Here is a 20,717-nt window from a genome sequence, read left to right as displayed (position 1 = left end):
TGTGAATGCCTTGAACTTTCACCCCAGATAGAGCAACTCCTTCGAAGCACTCACATGCACGAGCCCTCAATTAATTAATAAACAAAACTTTTCGCAAGCTCTTCGAGTGCTGCATCCACACAGTCGCGCGCTGCGAAACAACTTTTTGCCGACTGTCGTTTGTTATGCCAAAAACTTGAGTTCGCCCACCGATATGGCCCAAAATATATCCAACCAGAGGGAAACCCTTTACCAAACATTTTACCCCAACCCAACAACCAGCCTTCTCTAGTTGCGCCTAATGACAAACATGAAGTTTTTGCCACCACATCAATCAAAAGTTTTTCATCAACGTCATCAGAGTTATCAACATGGCCGCAGGCGGTATACAGATAAAAACCAACATATACCCACACAAACACACACACAATCAGAAACACCCAGAAATATGGATTCCACAACAACAATAATAAACCGCTGCCAACACCCTGAGACATGTTGACAAACAAGAACAACATCAGCTAGCCAACAAGACAACAATGGCAAGAGGCAAAAACCAAAAAGCAAAAAGCAACAAGACCCAACTGCCGAAAGCGGGAAAAACTTAAATTATGAACGGACAAGCGGCGAACACGCGGCGTATACGTAATTTTCCTCGGTCTCGTGGCTGCTGCTAAATGTCTGCATAATTTATGGATTTAACAACAACAGCATCGACCGCAGCGGCAGCATCAGTAGAGGAACAGGAATCGCACCTTAAGTAAGAGAAATGACAGCCATAAAATGCCAGCAGCAATGGCAAGTGGAACCAGAACGATCGAGGGGGAAATATCATCAGCCGACCAACTAAATAACTCAAATAAAATGCCTCGAATGCCGCACAAATCTTTTCAACTTGCTCTAGCAACGGTGAGATGATGGAAAATGCTGTTGCTTTAGCACAGAAGACACTGGGAAAAATAACTGCGTAATTAACAATCTTACTTAGGATTTTAAAATAACAAATATTTGATCATAGCAAGATGATGTCAGTCCATAAAAACATTATTAAAATGAATCGATAGTATCTTTTGAGGACCTTTTGTGTAAAACATGAAAAATACGAAATAAATAATATGAATTAATATTAATTATGATTAGTAATTTAAACTATTAAAAACAGCGCCTAATTCAGTAAATACTGATATATCGATAGTGTGTACAAACTACTTCCTTCGGTAGTGCGACCAGAGGAGAGCATGTGCAGATCTTCATCTATTAGTAAATCAGTTTATAATGTAAACCTCTCCAACTCAACTATCCTAATCCTAATTACTATATACCACTCGAAAAGATACCCTTCGTACTGTTATCTTAAAGAAAACAAATCCACCAGTAAAGGTTCTTATATTTTTTTTTAGGAATCTTTTCTTGGATCCTTCTAAATCTTCCAGTGTATTATTGATAGACCAAGAGGCACTTCATCTTCTTCATGGGACCGAGTAAAAAATATAAGATGAAGATATGGCCAAAGAGGAAGAAGATGGGTCGTAGCCAGAGAGCCAAACATAATCAGCTTCATCATCAATGTGGTGGCGAGTGGGGATTGTGGGGAAGGTTACTGAGGTGGCCGATTGCCACACCTTCGCCTATACGTGGCCAAGTCATGAATCAGCCTCAAAAGAGCGAGGAGGGGCAGCAGATGGGGGAGGTGCTGCTGTCACCATCAACATCTTCATCTTGCTCTTGTTCTTCCCATTTGCGACAGGGCGACATCTTCATCTTTCAAATGCGTTTAATTATGTCAAAGTAGGAGCCTTTTTTTCTGCTTTCTTTTCAACCTTCTTGCTTTTCCTGGGCTCTCTGTCCTTTGGGGTACACCCACGAGAATACAGTCACCTTACAGATATAAACCAGCAGGAGACCCGAGATATATATATAGATTCTCTTGAAGTTTGGCTGGCCAAAAGAACACCGACAATATAACCTCGTATTAAAGCCATGTGTAAGATGTGTCATTTCCATTTTATTTTCCTGGGCAATGCCCCTACCGCCCCTACCGCCCCTACCTCCCGACTGTACTATCCCAACCTATCGCTTTTTGCATTTGTTTCATTTGTGCGACGTTTCACATTAAGCCTGACAGTCGGGCTTTTGTGCATAATCGTGATGCCGTTAGCTCCGGCTTTAGTCCTGTTCTCCTACTCAAACCCTGGTCCTGTTTTCTGGCTCTGTCCTGTCCTGTCCCTTCATTTCCTTTAGTTCTTCCCTTGGACCCTACAACCCCGGAACAACCCACACCCCATTGCTGATGGAAATAAGCTACCAATTACTAAAGTGTTTCACTCTAAAGCCATTGCAGTTGTTGTTGCTGCTGATTTTGCTTCGGTCGCTGCTTTTGATTCCGTAACTCCCTCACATCTCCTCCGATTTTCCCTACTGAGCCGAACTGCCGAGCTGATCTGGACTTGAACACGGACATGGAAATGGACTAAAATGCTGGACGTTTGCATTAGTCGAGGCTTCGGGCGAGGGAACAAAGCAGCTGGACATCCACAAATGCAAGTAATGTATGAAATTGAAACGTATACGTACACTCACTGTGGCTTTTCACATTACTCCTAGGTTGGACTTCGATAACATTATCTTACCCTTGGGATATTCATTAATTATCATGTGCGCTAAGGTGTTGCTAATTTGAATTTATCATTTAATCTTTCATTAAGGGATTTGAGTTGACCCGAAACTGTAGTTAAGTGTTCCACTTAATAGTTTAATTATTAATTAAATGCTTAGCTAAGTCACTTTAATCACAGTCTATTTCAGAAGTTGTCTTCACATTACCATATATTATCTGAAAATGATATGAGCTCTGATTAAAAATAAATAAAGCGTTCTTCTGACTTATCTTATCTTTATCTTTTTTTTCTAGGTTAAGTTGTGCTTTAAAACGTATAATAATGTATAGGTTCTCTGAAAATTATGTGAAGTTTTATTAAAAATAAAGAACACGAGCTTTTATCAAGAACTACTGACTATCACGTACCAACAGCTTTTATACAGATAATATAAGAGATCACGTTTTTTACTTCCGTTAAGTTAACATTTTTCATAACGCCTGTGTTTAATTAATAATTTATTAATCTAGCCAAGATTTGACATTATAGTATCTTTGCTTCCGTTAAATTGTAATATTTCAATTTCCATTTATTATTATTTTAAGACTTTTAAATACAAATCTAGTCGGTATGTAAACATGGTCTTTTAATAAATGGATAATAATAATTTTAAGTTTGTAAAGATTGATGGTAACCCTCAGCGCATACAAAAGCTTCAACCCCAACATATTTCCCCCTCCACTTTGCTTTGGTCGCTTTTCCAATTGCCATTCGAGCGTAACATACGCACACACACAAGTCCGTCCATCATCATTTTAGCATTGCAGATTTAATTTCGTCAAAGTGGAAAAGTCAACCGAAAGGTCGCCGTCGGCAGACTACGCACCAATGAGTGCCACACCAAAACACTCTGATTCCAGCGACCCCAACCTCACGGAATCCATTCCTCCCGGCCAAAAACGCCCCATGCATATGCGTGTGACCCACAGATGGCGAAAGGACCAAGGACCAAGGATAGCAGCAGCAACAAACCAGGACGAAAGCAAACATAAGGCGGCAAAGAATTCTGAACCCTCTCGCGGAGGGTTGCTTTGAAAATTATTACAAAAATACATATATATTTCACAAAATTTTACATCATTTGGTTTAATAAAATGAGTTTTTAATGAGTGACTTTAATTGGAAGGGGTACAAGTGAGTGGTACAACACAACAGGTTAAAAAAGGGACACTACAAATTATGGGATGATATTGTATGGTCTATAAGGTTAAAGAGTGGTCTAATTGTATTGTAAAATGTAAGTATATAACATTTTATAGTTTCCTTTAAAAATATGTATTCTCCTTTTTTTCCAATTTTCTACAATGGGTTTCGCAGAAATCCCCCACATTTTCAACCCCGATCGGACTCTATAGATAACACCTTGAAGTTCTCGCTGAACCCTCGCCTCGAACCCAAACTTGAATACTAATGACATTTGCTATCTGTTCATTTGTCTTTGCTGTTTTCCATTTTTTTTGCCTTCGGTCTGAGAGCTTGTCAAAGGGTTAAGCGTTAGACACGGAGAAAGAGAGGGAGACAGCGTAGCTGCTTACTCGCTCTAACTAACCGTACTCGACACGTTCCACTTGGCTGGGTCAATATGCTGGCGGATTTGCTGTGCCCTGTAATTAAACACTTTTTGTGGGGCTAGGGGGGTTGGTAAGATTCCCTTGCTGATGAGCTAAAGGTGAATGTCTTCCTCTCAAACCCGTCAATTCCGCCGACAATCTAACAGTTTATTCCCCGAAATTAATGAGAATCTTCGAGTGGGCACCTGAGTTCATTCTTGTCTCTCATCTGATAGAACATTTCAAGCGCTTTAAAGGCCCAATTAGTCGTCTAACGTTTATTTCGGCCCACAAAACGGAGATGCCAATTTTCCTGTCATTCCCATTTAATTGACAACAGTTGGCTTTCGGTCTAATTGATGACTTCGAGCCATATCCAACTCCCTCCTTTCGAAATACAAACACATATCGTTTGTTTTACTTGCGAAGAGCCTGGCTAAACAAATAAATAAATCAAGATATAAGCAAAGAAACACTCGGGTGTTCCCAAATGTATTCGAAATAGTTGCAGTCCATCCGTGAAGCTGTTGAGTTCGCCCCGGTCATAAAGTGAAGAATCCACTTGCCAAGTTGAGTACTCGAGGACCTCTGGTGTGGGCAGTGCATAAATTGTATAAATACGTTTTCAGCAGCACATCAGTCATGGTCAGTCCGAACAGGACCAAACTGCAGTCATCTAGTGCCCATTGAAGTTCGGTTGTCGGGGGATATACGATTTACAAATACAAAATATGAACCAACTTTGAATTTATTTCAAAAGACATGGCAACCTACGGTTATTTGTATATAAACTAAACAAATGTGGTTGGCTGTCAAGACATTTTTAAATAAATCCATTGAGTTAGCGAAAATAATACCAGTGTCATAAGGACATTATATTCTCTATTGGTTATTGTATTACAAATGATCAATGATTATTTTTACTTTCAATATCAGATACTCAACATGTTTCAATCTGATTAAGAGGTATCAGTTACACATCACATTCAACCGACAAAAATATATATTCTCACTTATTTTCGTCCGTTTCGGGAGCAATGAATTCATACCACTGAAGTAATCTCTGGAATTTTTCGGACATGATATTTCAGTCTGAGCCCACATGGCACACATCAGCAACAGCATCAATGTCATGGAGAGGAGGGGATGCACAAAATGCATTTTGAATATTTATGAAACATGTCAGGCCGTCACCCCCTTCGATCGAATACGGGCACTATGGTCATTACTCAAAATATAATCGAGACAACGTGCCTCGGTCTTGAGAATAGCCAATTCATGAATATGTAAACGAGCATATAACGCATACGCCCCATGGGCGGCTTAATAACAAAGTGTCAGCTCGAACAGAATTGCCTTGAAAATGGCCAGAAAAGTCCCCAAATCTAACCCAACCATCGTTCAGCCCGTTTGCATTGTTAGCAATTTTGTTGTGGCTGCTGTTAAAGGGTTTTTGAGTTTATCCAATTTATTAGAAAACTATTTGCAGGCCCAAACAATGAAACGTGATCATCGCAAAGTTGTAAGGATTGCGGAAATCGAAATTGTTTGCTCGAACAATTATTGACAACTATTCGGAATAGGGCGTGCACTTTTTATTGCGATAATAAAACCAGAATGCGAAAAAAAGGAGTACTTTACTTTTTAACAAAAACAGTGCAAGCCAAAAGTTGTTCTGGCATTTAAGCCTTTTAAACGAACCATAAAATTCTTATATAAACCCATATCTGAACTAATCCCACAATACAAATTGTTTTGGTTACAATTATCGGTGATTTACAGTCACTTCCCAAATTAATTAAAAAATGCTTTGAATATAAATCTAATCCATAAACCATTGCACTTCAGTTGGCAATCAATTAGGCGTGTCATTCCAGAATAAATGTTTTTATACAAATAAAATTAGAAAATGTTGAATTTAACAAGCAATAAAAAATGCATGGCAACAGTGTTATCTAAAAATGCATCTCCATTTGATGGGCAATTTTCAATTAAGTATTAGAGCGACAAAACCAAAATTCAATTAGATGCCATGCCATAGATTTGCTGTCATTCATGTTTTTTCCCTTTTGCATTTTGTTGAGACCATTGAACAAAAGATTTATGCAGTAAATCAATAAATGCATTTGACAGGGAATTCGAGTGAGGCAGAGAGTACAACAAATGAACTATGGCACCCAAAGTGTATCCCTAAACCCAAACCCATAGCCCCCCCTTCCCCCATTGAATCACTCGATTCCACTGTCCACTTTTGTTCCTGCCGACAAAACCCAAAAAGAGTCGGACAAACTAATTCAATCTTTGCCGCTTGTCCACGTTTATCACTGATTTTTTTGACGCCCCCCCCTTTAACCCCGCCCATTTCCCCAATGGCCATGTCAGTGTTTTACAGCGAAACGGAGGGGTGGGGAGGGGGAGGGGGAGGAAAAGTCCATTTGTGTGAATTGCATTTTTATTTGTATAGAATTTTCATAGCGAGCTTCTCCTGGCATTCACACATGTCCCTGTCCTCTGGCAGGATATTCGACTTTCCAGGGGCGGCGTTCTGGCTGGCTGGAGGGGGGCATTGTCTCGTGTTGCTTTGACAGTTTTTTGGCAAACTGCCAGACGGGCCGAGCGAGCCACCGGCAATGGAGTGCACTCATCGAGAACAAAAAGGTATAGCCATGGGGATGAGTTTAAAATCCGAAATACCCTCTAATTAAAAAAAACGCAAGTGGCTAAAAATAAAGCTGTCCAACCATTAAAGTCTAGTTTTATATTGTTTGCAACAACAAATGAAAAAAAACGCTTAGTTAATTGCATTCAGATTTGTTTAGCTTTCGAAAAATTCCTCTTCAATTTCGTAGTATTTTAATAGGAACTTTGAGAACTTTTTAAACTCAAAAAATGTTGTTCTATTTTTAAGAACATTTTAAACTTAGATGAGAAAGTCAGAATTTTTTCTCTGTGTTACTACCCATTTATATCTATATATTATGCACAAAAAATTGTTTATCAAAACTAATTAAATAAAACATTATATGCATTCAACAAAGACTATTTATCTATCACAAATCAGAAATTAGCTATCAATTATGCGTATTTCATGCCCAATTAGCCTATTGGTTTTAACAATGAATGGCATTTTAAAAATTATAAAACAATACGGCTTTGTTCATAGTTTACAGGGGATGCATGAAAACGGAATACTGGGTGGTCAGATGACATGAAGAGGGCCGAGTTCCATACACAGATATAACGATATAGGTAGAGAGATAGGGAGACAGAGATAAAGCGAAGAATGCGTGCGGAAAATTTAGCACGCTCTACGTGCCATGGCGGCAAATAAAAAATTGAAGTAAATTTGGCAACTGGCTACAGAGTCGTTAGAAGAAGAAGGTTCAGGAGCGGGGAGATGGGGGTTTGGGGAATCCCTGGCGTCAGTATTCGCCTGCCCCTTCCCCTATCCCCAATCCTTCGCCCTTCGACACACAATGAAATCCGCTCAAACCAAGGGATCCAACTCAAGTTCAGCAGTGCGGCAATGCAGTTGAAAGGACAGACCGAAAGGACACGAAATCCTGCTGCAGACTGCAGACTGCCGACATCCTGTCGCCAGACTATCGCCATTTTTTTATTCTCACTACCACTGCTGCGTATTCAGATGCAGCTTAGGCCATTAGCGTTCGTGTTCTTCGATTGGTAAGAACACAAGAAAACCATTGGGATTGCGGTGCAAATTTGGTCAACTTAGTATGGACAAGATTTCGCTGTTTTAAAGTCCCTAAAGCTTTGGTAGTACCATTGAGCTTATTATTTTTATGCGTCGTAAAAAGATTCAGACATAAATATGGGTCAAGAATTTCCCCTCTTTTAAAAGAAAAATTGTAATATAGAATGTAAGAGAATTCAACCACTAATTCATAGAGGTATCCCATTTCATAATCGGGATAGTATTACCCAAGTTCTCTCATTCTGAAAGCCATTGGAAATACGGATAAATCGAACATAAAAATGGGCTTAAATTTTGACCGTCTTTTAAAATAGATATTTAAATGTAAATTATCAGAGAATTTAACCACAAATTCATAGAGGTATCCCACGTCTGAATCGGAATACAATAACTCATGTTATAAAAGTTTGAAGTACAGTTTTGGGTTCTCATTCTAAAAGCCATATGGTAACACGGAAAAATCGAACATGAAAATGGGTTAAAAATCTGACCCTCGCATAGAAGTAAAATGTTAATGTAGATTATTAGAGAATTTCACTACAAACTCATAGAGGTATCCCACATCTAAATCGGAAACCAATTACCCAAGTTATGAAAGTTTGAAGTGCAGTTTTGGGTTCCCATTTTAGAAGCTATTGGGAAATACTGAAAAATCGAACATGAGAATGGGCTAAAATTTTGACCCCCGTTTAAAAGACAAATTTGAGTGTGGATGATTTGAGAATTCAATCACAAATTCGTAGAGGTATCGCACGTCTTAATAGGGATCCAATAACTGAAGTTATGGGGTGTAGAAGTGCAGTTTTAGGTTCCCATATCTCGAGATTAACAATATATGATCTGCAAATTTTATGTTTTCAAGGTAACATTTTAAAATATTACTATTAAATGCTTGAAGTAACATGCAAGTAAAAGTTTAAAATTTAACCACAAATCATTGGCCAATGATTTAAGACTGGAAGCGAGGCCCTCAACCAGCCGCAGTAACAGCAGCGACAACGTATACGCACCGTTGGCCAGCAGGAGCAGCAGCAGCACCACCAGCAACAACAGCCACGGCAATCGGCCAACGAGTCTAATGAATGCCCAACTATGGCCAGCTGGGCCACAGCCAACCCACTAACCTGGCTCGAACTGGGGCAGGAGGAAATATACATTATGGTAGGTGGAAAAGCGTGGCCCGAGCAACTTATTAATATGCAGAGCAGCCAGCAGGTGTCTTTGCTACCGTTTTATGCCACAATTTGCGCCACGTGCGGCTGCTGCTGCTACTGCCACTGCCGTTGCTGCTTTTCCAGCTTCTCCTGCTGCTGACAAGGCTTTAATAATGCTGCCACTCGGCTGCGTTCGCCTGGCTGCCAAAACGATTTCTTTGCTCAGCTGCAGCTCGAAATTAACAATTCGTAGCTCATTTTTCTGCCAGCAGGGTGGGCGTAAATCCATGGGGCAAGAACGAAAAAGGCGGTGGGCTGGACCACTTGCAGCGACAATTAGTTGAGTTATTGGCAGCAAGTTGGTCCTGTGTAATCCCCTAGCCAGCCCCCCCTTACTTTGGACAGCCCGAGTAATTTTGTATAGCCTGACAAACAGCAATCAGAAAGGAGAAATGTCCAGAGCAAAAATGTTAGTGGGTTTTTATATTAAATCTTATGTTTAGCTTTTGAAGAAGTGTTTTATGTATGTTTATGTTTTTTTTTACTTGTTATATTTATTTTAAGATTAGACTGTTTAACTTTTAGAGAATAATATTTTTAACACCCTAATCATTGATTTTTATTCAAATTTTTTAAAAACGAACTTAGTACTTTAAATGAACTACTTATGGCCATATGACACTGGCTTAAATTCAACTAACAGTCATCATTTTTTTTTAAAGGTATGTCCACTAACTATTTGATAAACATAAGTTCATAATATATTGCCTTTTTAATCTTAGTTTTCATAACATTTTTAAATTCATTTTAGCCGTTAGTCGAAATATAAGAAATATAAGATAAGGAAAGGTCAACTTAGTTAATAACAAGTATTAACCATTTGCCTGGGGTGTGCTCAGGTATATTCCTAGCCGCATGTGGGATGGTGATCGGCTTGTTAACTGTTCATTCCAAACTCCATCTCCTGACTAAAACACCACCCACCTCCACCCCCATCTGAGTCACCGGACAGGACACAGTTAGGCCAAGGATTCGAGGCGGCCGCTGTCAACGCATAGTTGTTGGCCAGGACAACGGCAGCAGCAGGAGGGGCAGCAGGTGCAGAAGTTGCAGCAACCACAGCAGCAGCATCCTCCTCCCTGCGACGGATGCTCATATGCTCGGGTCCTCTGACAGGTCGGCATACCTGGCCACAGGGCAACTGCATACTGCATGGTGGACTCGACTCTTCTGGCTGGTTGGTCAGTCAGCCGGCACAAGGACTTGCAACATGCCACAGTGACATAGAAGGGGGGTGGGAGGTGGTCTTCCAAAGGAGGCCCAAAAGGATGAGCACACTGGCAGATGATGAGCACTAAGCAAAAGTAGCAGTATTAGGAGGAAAAGCAGAAGGAGGAGCTGCAATCCCAGCAATCCACAAATTGACTGCTGAACATGTCAAGTGATTGAAGCCCTCCTCGAACTCTTCATGACCAGGCCAAAATTGTCTGTCCCTTGTCATCGATATGGGGCTATTCAGTTTCCACTGCAGGATGAGAAGGCAAATTGAATCAATTGCTGCACTAAGCCGAACTCATCCAATTTGGATTGTCTGAAATCTGATTTCATTTTAATACGACTCTATGGTTGAGCACGTTTAAAAAGAAGGGAAATCTAAACGGCTTGAAATGAAAATAAAACAAAAATTATTGCAATCAATAAAACATTGCAATTCTTAGATACATTTTTGAATTTTAAATATTTAATCCACCCATGAAATCCATAGTTTTTCAATTACTTTAAAAGGCAATAGCTTAAATGGATATAGACAAACAAAAACTCATCTCATAGCAAACTCTCATGTTATACACAGCCCCAAACGACATTTTCATTAGGTTTTCCGTCTATGGTTGTGTGCGTATACACTGCGTATACGTAACGCAATTTGATGAGCAACTTATTGCACATACGCAGTGGTGAACGGTCCTCTGCCTCCCAAATTGTTATTGCTTAGTGTTTTTTATCTATTGTTGCTTTATTTTCTGTTGCCTTTTTCGGTAGTCACGGCTGTGTCTGACATTTCTTGATGCTACCTCTTTTTTGTCGTACTCAACTCTGACTGTAACTGCGACTGTAACTTACACCGTTTGGCAGCAGTGGCAGCAGAAGGGGGAAGCTATAAACCTGCTCAATGCACAAGGTTTCGCAGCCGAGGGAAATGTCAACGAAAGCTACAAAAATGCAAAATACATTGGCAAAAAAGGGAGGAAAACCATAAAAAAAACGACGAAAATAATAGAGGGGAGGGGAAAATGTAAGGAAGAATTCACGCCAAATGAAATCTGCAACGAGTCTGACGCATTTAGCTGTCAGTTTGTCTTAGCGAGTCGGTCGTAGGATACGCCGTCGTCATGTCTCATTGTGCCCGCTGCTCCTCCGATTCCGGTCTAAAAAGGAGAAGAAGCCAAAGGATTCTGATGGCGGAGCCTGGATGGTGAGATGGGTGGATTTTATCCAACCAAACCGAGGCGAGGCGAAACGCAATGCGCGTAAAATAAACAAATTTCCGCAGACGACACTCAACTATGCAAACAGTAATTGGAGCAGGCAGCGGGTGGGTGGGCTTCCAAGTCGAAGAGTTGAGAGATGCTGGTGGGCGGTGGGCGGTGGGTAAGCGCAGGTAAAACCTTTACCCAAAACCAAAAACTGAAACTGAAATTCAACGAAATAAAACAACAACAATCAAGGCAAGAAAGAAGTTTTTTATAGGGGTTGTGTGCCTCAAAGGATATCCTGTAAAATCCCTTTTGAGGTGAAAACACTGTACGTGCTGGCAGAACTGCGGCAGAGCCCCGGCAAAGAAAATTGCTAGCCCACGGGCTGCTTCTACTGGCGACTCTGGTTTTAATAACCCAATTTTCTTTATTTTATAAAAGAAAGTTAGAATATTTTCCTTCTTAATATCCAGATTGACCAACAAAGGATAAAGATATACTGTCAGTTCCTTTTTTATACCAAAAAATACCAAAACAATATAGTATTTAATTTGGAAAATAAGTATTTTATAAAAGAAATTTAGAATATATTCATTCTTAATATCCAGATTGACCAACAAAGGATAAAGTTGGTATACTGTCAGTTCCTTTTTAATACCAAAAAATACCAAAACAATATAGTATTTTATTTGGAAAACAAGTATTTTGAAACTTTGTTATTTTATTTTTATTTGTAATACTAGTTTACCTACTTAAAAATGTATCACTCATCCTAACTTCCAGGGTATGCACAGGGAAATCGTAATTCAAAGTTAACGTGGGTGAGCGCAAAGGATGGCGGCGGGAGGTCGCTAGGATTCACAGGATTCTCGCTGGATTCACATAACGCAAGACAGTTGGCGTGGTGGGGAAAAGGACGAGAAGGTATCCAAAAACAAAAAAAATAAGGAAGGGTAGCGCGGTTGTGGGCCAGAGCCAGAGAGAGAAATGTTTCTGCAAATGCAATATTGTTATGCTGTAATGGTATAAAATGTATGCATATGTTTTACACAGGATACAGGATGCTGCAAACGAGACATGACCAAGGAAGGGATGGAAAAGGATCACAGGAAGGCAGGAAGCCGGCGCTTTGCTGCCTCCGTTTTGCGGAAAATTAAAGAAAACAACATCGCGAAATTCGCATACGGAAAAGCATTCCGGCCATGGAGCAACAAAGAGGAAGAAGAAAACGAGAATGAAAATTGAATGAGAAACACAATTCCCATTTTGTCTCTGACTGTGAAATAGATCCGGTTACTCTCGCTTGAGGGAAAGGTGCTTCCTACTCAGACATTCAAGACTCTTTCAGATCCCCAGATGGATTTAAACTTCATTGCTTAATCCGAGCTTTTAAGCTTTTCTATTTGATTTATCTGATTAAGTTAATGAAATAAAAAAGTCTTAAAAGGGATAACGAATTAAACATATAAATAGTACATTTGTTGTAGATTTGTATCTATTAACTTGTTTTCTAAATTCACTTATTTCTAGTGAATAGATTTGTATTGCAAAGTGGAGAGCAACTATTTAGTCTTATCTTACAAATTGGTTGGGAATGAGAAAGATAGAGAGTGCAAGTGCAAAATCCAATCAAGTTAGCCTAATTAAAACACCCGACAACAAACTCAATCACTGAAAGGTTCTCGAGGGTCTCATTATGTAGTCTTTGTTTTGGCCTTTTCAGTGTCCCTTGTTCAGGGTTTCGTTCTTCTCTCCTTTTTGGCAAACACAAATAAAGCCGAGAAGGCCGAAACAACTGAAACTGTAAACTATGCTAATTGACAAAGAACAAACTGTAGCAAAAGAGAGAAAGAAACAAAGTAAATTTAAAGTAGATGAAATAAAAATTATGGCGTCTATAAAACTTAAAGTTCTTGTAAACCATCAATAATCTCATATAATTTCTAGATCTAGATACCTGAAAATGAAATTTTACTTTCCAAAAAAAAATGTTCATTACTTTCCATCACATATAAGTCAGAAAATTAAATTCTACAATGGGATGTAGCCATTTTTTGGTTGAGATGAAGAATAATAGTTTGAACTTATTACTTTTGTGCATAATTTGTTACCTATTACTTGTTTACCAAGGGCCGTTTAAGAACGAAGTTGAGGGCGTGCAGCCACCTTTGGAAGGCAAGCCGGATGCAAGATATTTGTTTGTAAACACTTCGCAATGCCAGATGATTGCCATGGATGCCCTGTCGCCCATGGCGCAACACTATATGACACCCATGCCCATTTATTGGTGCTACATGATCAAGTTGTTGGAGGCCAAGACAATTGGGGGACGAAATTATCTAAAGTTGGTCGCTGGTGCGAAAGAACTTTGGGAGAAGCTCGGAGTTCGGAGGTTAAGCGAAATCTCCTGTGCCTACAATCGCTTCGAGCGATCAAACGACTATCTCAACAAGTACTTAGAATCGAAAGTCTTTCGCTTTAGTCGGTGGAATAATTTCACCGAGGTAAAATCGGGCAATATAACACTGCGTGTCTGGTGCTGGATGGACTTTGGCCGTCTGGTATATCACGATGTCCTGTTGTTCCTGCCATTGTCAGAGGACCAGATAAGAAAAGCCCCCAGCCCCGAAGAGCCTGTAGAACGACTTTCAGTTTTAATCCTAGGCATCGATTCTATTTCGCACATGCACTATCTTCGTTACTTCAGGTTAGTACTTTTCTTAGCGTCCTTACTTAAAAAATAACACATACCAAAGAGTATAACTGAAATCGGTATCATTTAAATTTAAAATAAGTTAAACTGTTCTTTGTTATAAAAAGCATAACACCGATTAAGCAACATAAATACATACGTATCGAACCATCATAATTTATCCAATTAAAATGTATATTTATATAAACATCGATTGCAAAAACAATGTCAATAAAATGCATCGGGTTTATTCTGCCGCAAATATTTATAAAACAAAAGAATACGCCAGTAAACATTTTGCAGCCTTTGAGAGCGTTTTATGTATCATTTTCAATTTAGAATTATCTGAGTAATATCAATGCAAAACAAGTTATAAGCTTAGAAAAATGAGAACCAAGTAAAACGTTATTTTTTTTAAATATTAAGAAATACAGTGATCTATATAACCCCAAATAATGCTCTTTCAATCTTAATGAAAAGACATTAATTGTTTAAAAATTTTATAATGACCTATATAACATACTGCTCTACAGTCGAGTAATGGGCTTTCTGGATCGTCTGCCGCACATAGAGTTCTGGGGCTACAATCGGGTTGGCCGAAACTCCTATCCCAATCTGTTACCACTACTAAGTGGTCAGAGTGTGGATGAGGTGGAATCACGAAGAGGTTGCTTTGGGGCAAACCACAAGATTAGCTTCGACCGATGCCGCCTCCTGTGGAAAGACTTCAAGAAGGCTGGCTATGCCACCATTTTTGGCGAGGATTCTCGTGTGGGTGCCACCTTTAATTACGTAAGACCCGGTTTTAGGCGCAAGCCCACCGACTTTTATTTGAGAAGCGTAATGAACGAGATTCACATGTGGACCAAATACTTAGCCAGAGGTCCTAAGGAAATAACCTGCAGTGCCGATCGAGTTTATCATCATGTTCTATACGACTTTATCTACCGCTTGTTGCCCCATATGCAGGCAAGAAGTTTCGATCGGGGATTCTTTGCCTTTTTCTGGCAGACAATGGGTGTCCACGATTATTTTCAGTACGGCGAACAGACTGATTTGCAATACTATTTGATCCTACGTGCCCTACATAGACGAAATATCCTGGAAAGAACCTTAGTTCTGATTTTATCCGATCATGGTCTACGATATGGTCCTTTTGTGAGTTCATTTCAAGGAATGAGGGAAGCCTCACTGCCAACAATGGTGGCCATATATCCACGATGGCTGGCTAAAAGATTTCCACTGGCTGTGGAAAATCTTCGAGCCAACGCCCATCGGCTGGTAACCGCCTATGATATTCACGAGACCCTTAAGGATGTGGTGAATCTGGAAAACCTTAGCGATGAGCGAATTCGAAACCGAACCCTGCGATTGCGAAATGAATACAATGTCTCCTTGTTCCTGCCCATTCCCGAGGAGCGGAACTGTTTTTCCGCTCGCATTCCACTGCACTACTGCGAGTGCGATGGATTCATCAAGATACCTTGGATTGCGGAGAGAATCCAAAAGATCGCCAACTCTGCCGTGGCGAGCATCAATAAGATGCTACTACCCTATAAACAGTGTCATCAGTTGAAACTTCTCAGAGTGGAGGACGCCTATCTGAGGAAAAATGAGAAGATGAGCGATGCCATCACCGTTCGTGTGGTGACCCAACCGGGAAATGGTCACTTCGATGCTACAGTCCTTACCAAAAATGATAGTTCTCTACAGGGAGCTATCACAAGAACCGATCAATATAGGCATCAGTCTTTCTGCGCCAGAGAAGAACCCATCGAGATCTACTGTTACTGTTCTTAATACTCACTATTTTTATTGAATTTTCTATAAAAAATAGTAGACTACTGCAGTTCCTTATTTACTTTAATTCTGTACTATTAACATTAAACATAAAATCCCGTAATCCATCGTTCTTGGTACGCAGCCAACAAATATCAGTTTCAATTTGCATTGCACCAAAATAATAACTGATACGTTTTTAACGAAGCTAGTTTACCATCAGTAAACATATCAGTGTTTACGTAATAAATATAATTGGAAATGAGAGCCCCATCAAAACCCACATCATTGACTCATAAAAAAACCACAACCCATGGTTCAGTAGTCCACTGAATCAATTACTATCATATAGTATATATACTTATTTTACAATGAAAATTTTTTTACATATTGATGCGATTCCTGTGTGTGATTGTAGTTTTTATACTATTTAACAAAAAAAAGAGGTTGATTTAAAAAAGACTTACGCTTGAAAGTATTTCAGTATGCATTAAAAATCTAACCATATTCTTGTTTGGGGGGAAAAAAAAGTGTGCCAAATGTGCAAGCTTGAAAAATGAGGAAAAATCACCGCTGCAGCAAGAACCTGGGAGATTCCAAAGTAGCTGGCATTAGGATAAATGGCTAGAAAATGTGTTTAGATTTCTCTTAATTTCATTTACCGCACATAAACACCCATGCACTTAACCAAAGCTGTTTTTGCGACAAACTGTCAACAGATGGCGCCGCTGTGTCTCGCCATGCATGCAAAACTAGAGATGTGAGCGTGACACGATGTTTTATTGAAAAAAATAAAATATTGGAGAGTACTTTAGGACCTTTATCTTGAGCTTAAAGTAGCAATCACATAGTCTCTTATTTCGGTCAGTAATTTTCACGGGGCAGCTTATCGATGTGAGAGTGTCTACTGATAGTTGTATACTGTGCGTGTCGGCAGAGCCTCGGCTGAAATATATCGAATACCTTGGGTTAGGCCGTTGTTTTTTTGCTGTTTTAATGTACCCTTTTACATATTAGCCTATTATTTCTATTAACAACCTCGTAATAACTATCATTTACAAAGTTGTCTTAGAATATTCACTCACGTGGGCACCTCAAATGCAAACCCCACCCGAGAAAGACAGAGACAGGGCAACTGGCACACATATGGCGGGCATAAACATTTGTCGTCGCTCTGCTGTAATTAATAATAATTTGCATTCACAGTTTGCAGTTCAGCGCCCCGTGCGAGATTTCATTTTAATTAAATTATGTGCAGCCTTGTCAGCGTGTGCGGGTGGTGCCTGTGTACACTGTACATGTGGTGCCCGTGCTCGGCGGTTGAGGAGGCGTGGCTACTACAAGATAAAGCCTGGAAGTGGGTGGTGGCTGTCCCATGTTTGGCCCTCGGCTTGCAACATGCAGCATGCATAAATTATTAGCGCTATCTGTTGTCATTTAAGGTTCGCCTGAGTTTAGTTAAATTCAGTTAAGTTACCCGTGTTCGTGTGCGCCTGCAACACCCGCAATAATGGCAATAACAATGAGTCCGACCACGATAACCATGTTATCAGCTGCCACAACAAGCAGCCAAGTTCTGGTAAGGGGTAAACAATGTCAAACAAAAGTTGGCAACCTGCATGAGTGATGACATCATTTCGTTGCAAGTTTTTGATTAAATTTGCCTCAATTAGGCATTATCCCATCATCCAATTTAGACGGAAATAATGGATTTAAAGTAAGCTCGTTTTTACATTATGATTAATAGATAGATTTTTTTAAGTTATTTTAAATTGTATTGCTTGTTAAGAAAATACTTCAAAAAGGAAGATTTTTTGTTAACTATTATTTATCCTAATCATAATTTTTGAGGAATATTTAACAAATTCTAGAACGGTCATATTTAGTTTCTAAGTCTAAGTATCTAAGTAAGCATAATCAAGCATTTTAAACTTAAGCACGTTACATTTTCCCAGTTTCAACGTAATTTACAACACTTAACCCATTCCATTCATCTCCACTGCATGGCGCAACATGTCGCATACTTATTATCACGCATACGAACCGTTGACGCTTATAACATCACAAAGCGCAAACTTCATTTTGGAAAACGGATGACCCTGCTGAGGGATAAGGGACCTACACACACACACAGAGAGTGGGTTAGAGATTTAGGGGGTGGCTGGACGAGTCGTGGCCAATGCCATTAAGAGCTTTTGACCAGAACGCGCCGTAAATCAAGTCACTTTAATTCAATAACAAGTTCCCCAGAGTGACCCAGAGGTTCCACTAGCCCACTATAACCCCCATTTTACCCCTCGATGGTCCTTCGGATCCAGAGTCCAGAAACCAGAGTCCAGCGCAATGTGCAGATGTTGCCATTTGGTTTTGGGCCCAGCTCGTGGACATTGATTTCGTTTATCTGCGATGCCAAATTATTCATTTGGACCACAGACAGCCGCACCGAAAGAGACAGAGCTACACATAGAGTGGGCGAAAGAGAAGGAAACAATATTGGTTGGCCAGAGTAATTTGGCACAATTTGATTTCGAGCTTGGCCCAAAAACAATCGATGCAAACTTGGGCTGCCTTTTGGCATTTCAAATTGTCTTCGACGTAATTCAAATGTTTTTCTTTGAGGTTGCTGCTGCTGCTGCTGCTGTTGTTGCCATTTAATTTCCATTTGGCATAAAAGCCTATTCAACCTTGAACAAGTTTACACAATGCTAAATAAATTAGACAACACGACAATAGCGACAGCAGCAACAAGAATAAACTTTCAAACTCTGCTCAAGTGTCAAGCAATTGTTGAATTTATGTTTTGCATTTTCCCTTCTAGATTTATTTGCTATGCAAATCTCAAGCACAATTAATAGCAATTATGGATCATTGAGAAAGGAAATGGGGAAAGTGGAAAGAGAAAGGGAATCCACAAAAGGACGAGGACAAATTTCGTTTTTATTCAAACCATTTCTTGCATAATTATTGTTATTTATTGTGCAAGTATTTCTTACTTACTTCCGAATTGAGATTTATTACGGGGAAATGTTTTGTCATCTGGTCTCTCAATAAAATTGAATAAATCATGAGATTGCCAAATCATCCGAGTAATTGTCAACGGCTGAATATTGATTCGATGGATGAAAAGTTCTTCTATTGTAAGTAGATGTTTGATTTGGTTGATAATAATGTTAGGTATTTCTATGTAAGACATTTTGTATATTTTATTATGTCTGTTGCCTAGCTCATCTATTAATGTTTAATATCCTCTTGATTAAATGAAGATAATCCCATGGATATTAGATTTTAAATGCAATTCGAGTCACTCTACTCTATGTTGACCAATTGTGGTTGCCGCAAACAAACTTGACTTTTTGGGGAGCAGACACAACGTGTGTGTGTAGATTATGATTTAAGCAACCGCAGGTGGCAGTTGCAACTGCACCACTGAAACCGATGAAAAGGACGCGTTTTCCAGGCAAAATAACCCCCCAATTTTCCTTTTCTCATCACATCTCCAGCAGATTCCGCCACAATGGTTTTGCCTAATCGCACTGTCATTGCGTTAACCGCATTTCGTTTATTTGCCGCATTGCATTAAATGACCAAATCAGAGGGTGGAAAATCACTGGGTGTTGGCATAACAGCGATAAGAATCCTGCCACAGTGTTCACATTCATTCTAATGCGTTTTCCCATGGTATATTTCATTATCAATTTGCATTGGAATCAATTTTCATCGAGGAGGAGGAGAGGAATTTGGCCAATACCCGAAAACCAATCGCATTTAGCCGGTTTGCATAGTTTGCGGGCATCATTCGAGCCCTAAACATATCGAACAACCAACGCCGAAATTTCGAACAATGTTTGGCTTCTCTGTCTGAACTTTGGATGCATTTTAACTGATTAGATTTATCAAATGTTGGGCGTTGAATGGGGAGGGGGGTCAATCGGGGGCAGGACGAATGCCAACTTGGCCGCAGAGAAGATATGTATTTGGCAGATGTCAAACTATTGGTCAATGGGTCATTGGAGAAGGATTAAGAGGAGGAAGAGTCTTTAAATCCTTTGACAAGTGGGGTTTACCACAAATCTTACATTAGAAATTATATTTTATTATTGGCAATGGATGTACTTACAGATGATGATATTTTGAATCTGGAAGAGAAGATAAAAGGTTTATAAGTATACAAGTTTAGGAATAATTATATTTAAAAAACAAAGGAAAAAGGATAATTGTTATCATAGCCACAAATAGTTGCCTTAAGATTTTCGTATAAAATAAATTATATTATATATGTTGAATTGAAAGTTAAAATTTTTGTATATCAAAAGAAACCCGTGTTTGATTAAAAATAAAATACTTCTTCCTCATTAAATCTCTTATTCATTTTAAATCTTGTTTGACTAAATGGTACTCCCAAGTTGGTTCAATTCGACATTTGAGTATCTGAACATCAAACGACCTAATGGAAAATCCTTCTTTAGAACGAACAGCTCCAGTTACCTACTTACATCCATGTGTGACACCCACAATAATATCCACTCAGCCCCACTCCAAAACCAAACCTACGACCCACAACCCACATCTTTCGGTACAGCATACTAACCACCCAACGGAGCTACTGACAATAGCAAAATCTATAAACTATTGAATTGCAAATTGCGTATAAAGTCAAAAGAAATTTTTGCAATGTAAATTAACGGCCACCGAAACTCTGGGCAAAAGAGCAAAATCC

At 39.4% G+C, this 20,717-nt stretch overlaps 2 protein-coding genes across 2 annotated transcripts in view; one reads left to right on the top strand and one right to left on the bottom strand.

Moving 5' to 3' along the window:
- LOC119548583 (cadherin-87A) overlaps positions 1–20,717 on the bottom strand; it is a 65,539-nt gene that overhangs the window by 29,757 nt on the left and 15,065 nt on the right. Inside the window, exon 3 of the mRNA XM_037855906.1 lies at positions 20,118–20,136. The gene's annotated coding sequence lies outside the window, so the exon portion shown is untranslated. The remainder of the gene's footprint in view (positions 1–20,117; positions 20,137–20,717) is intronic.
- LOC119548585 lies at positions 13,547–16,021 on the top strand. Its single transcript, XM_037855918.1, has 2 exons — positions 13,547–14,236; positions 14,755–16,021. The coding sequence occupies exons 1-2, from the start codon at positions 13,566–13,568 to the stop codon at positions 16,019–16,021; spliced, it is 1,938 nt and encodes a 645-aa protein (XP_037711846.1). The 5' UTR covers positions 13,547–13,565.

This window comes from Drosophila subpulchrella, chromosome 3R (assembly GCF_014743375.2).
Source record: "Drosophila subpulchrella strain 33 F10 #4 breed RU33 chromosome 3R, RU_Dsub_v1.1 Primary Assembly, whole genome shotgun sequence".
Taxonomy (NCBI): Eukaryota; Metazoa; Arthropoda; class Insecta; order Diptera; family Drosophilidae; genus Drosophila; species Drosophila subpulchrella.
Note: the sequence above shows the minus strand (reverse complement) of the source record. Positions and strands in the feature narration are given on the sequence as shown.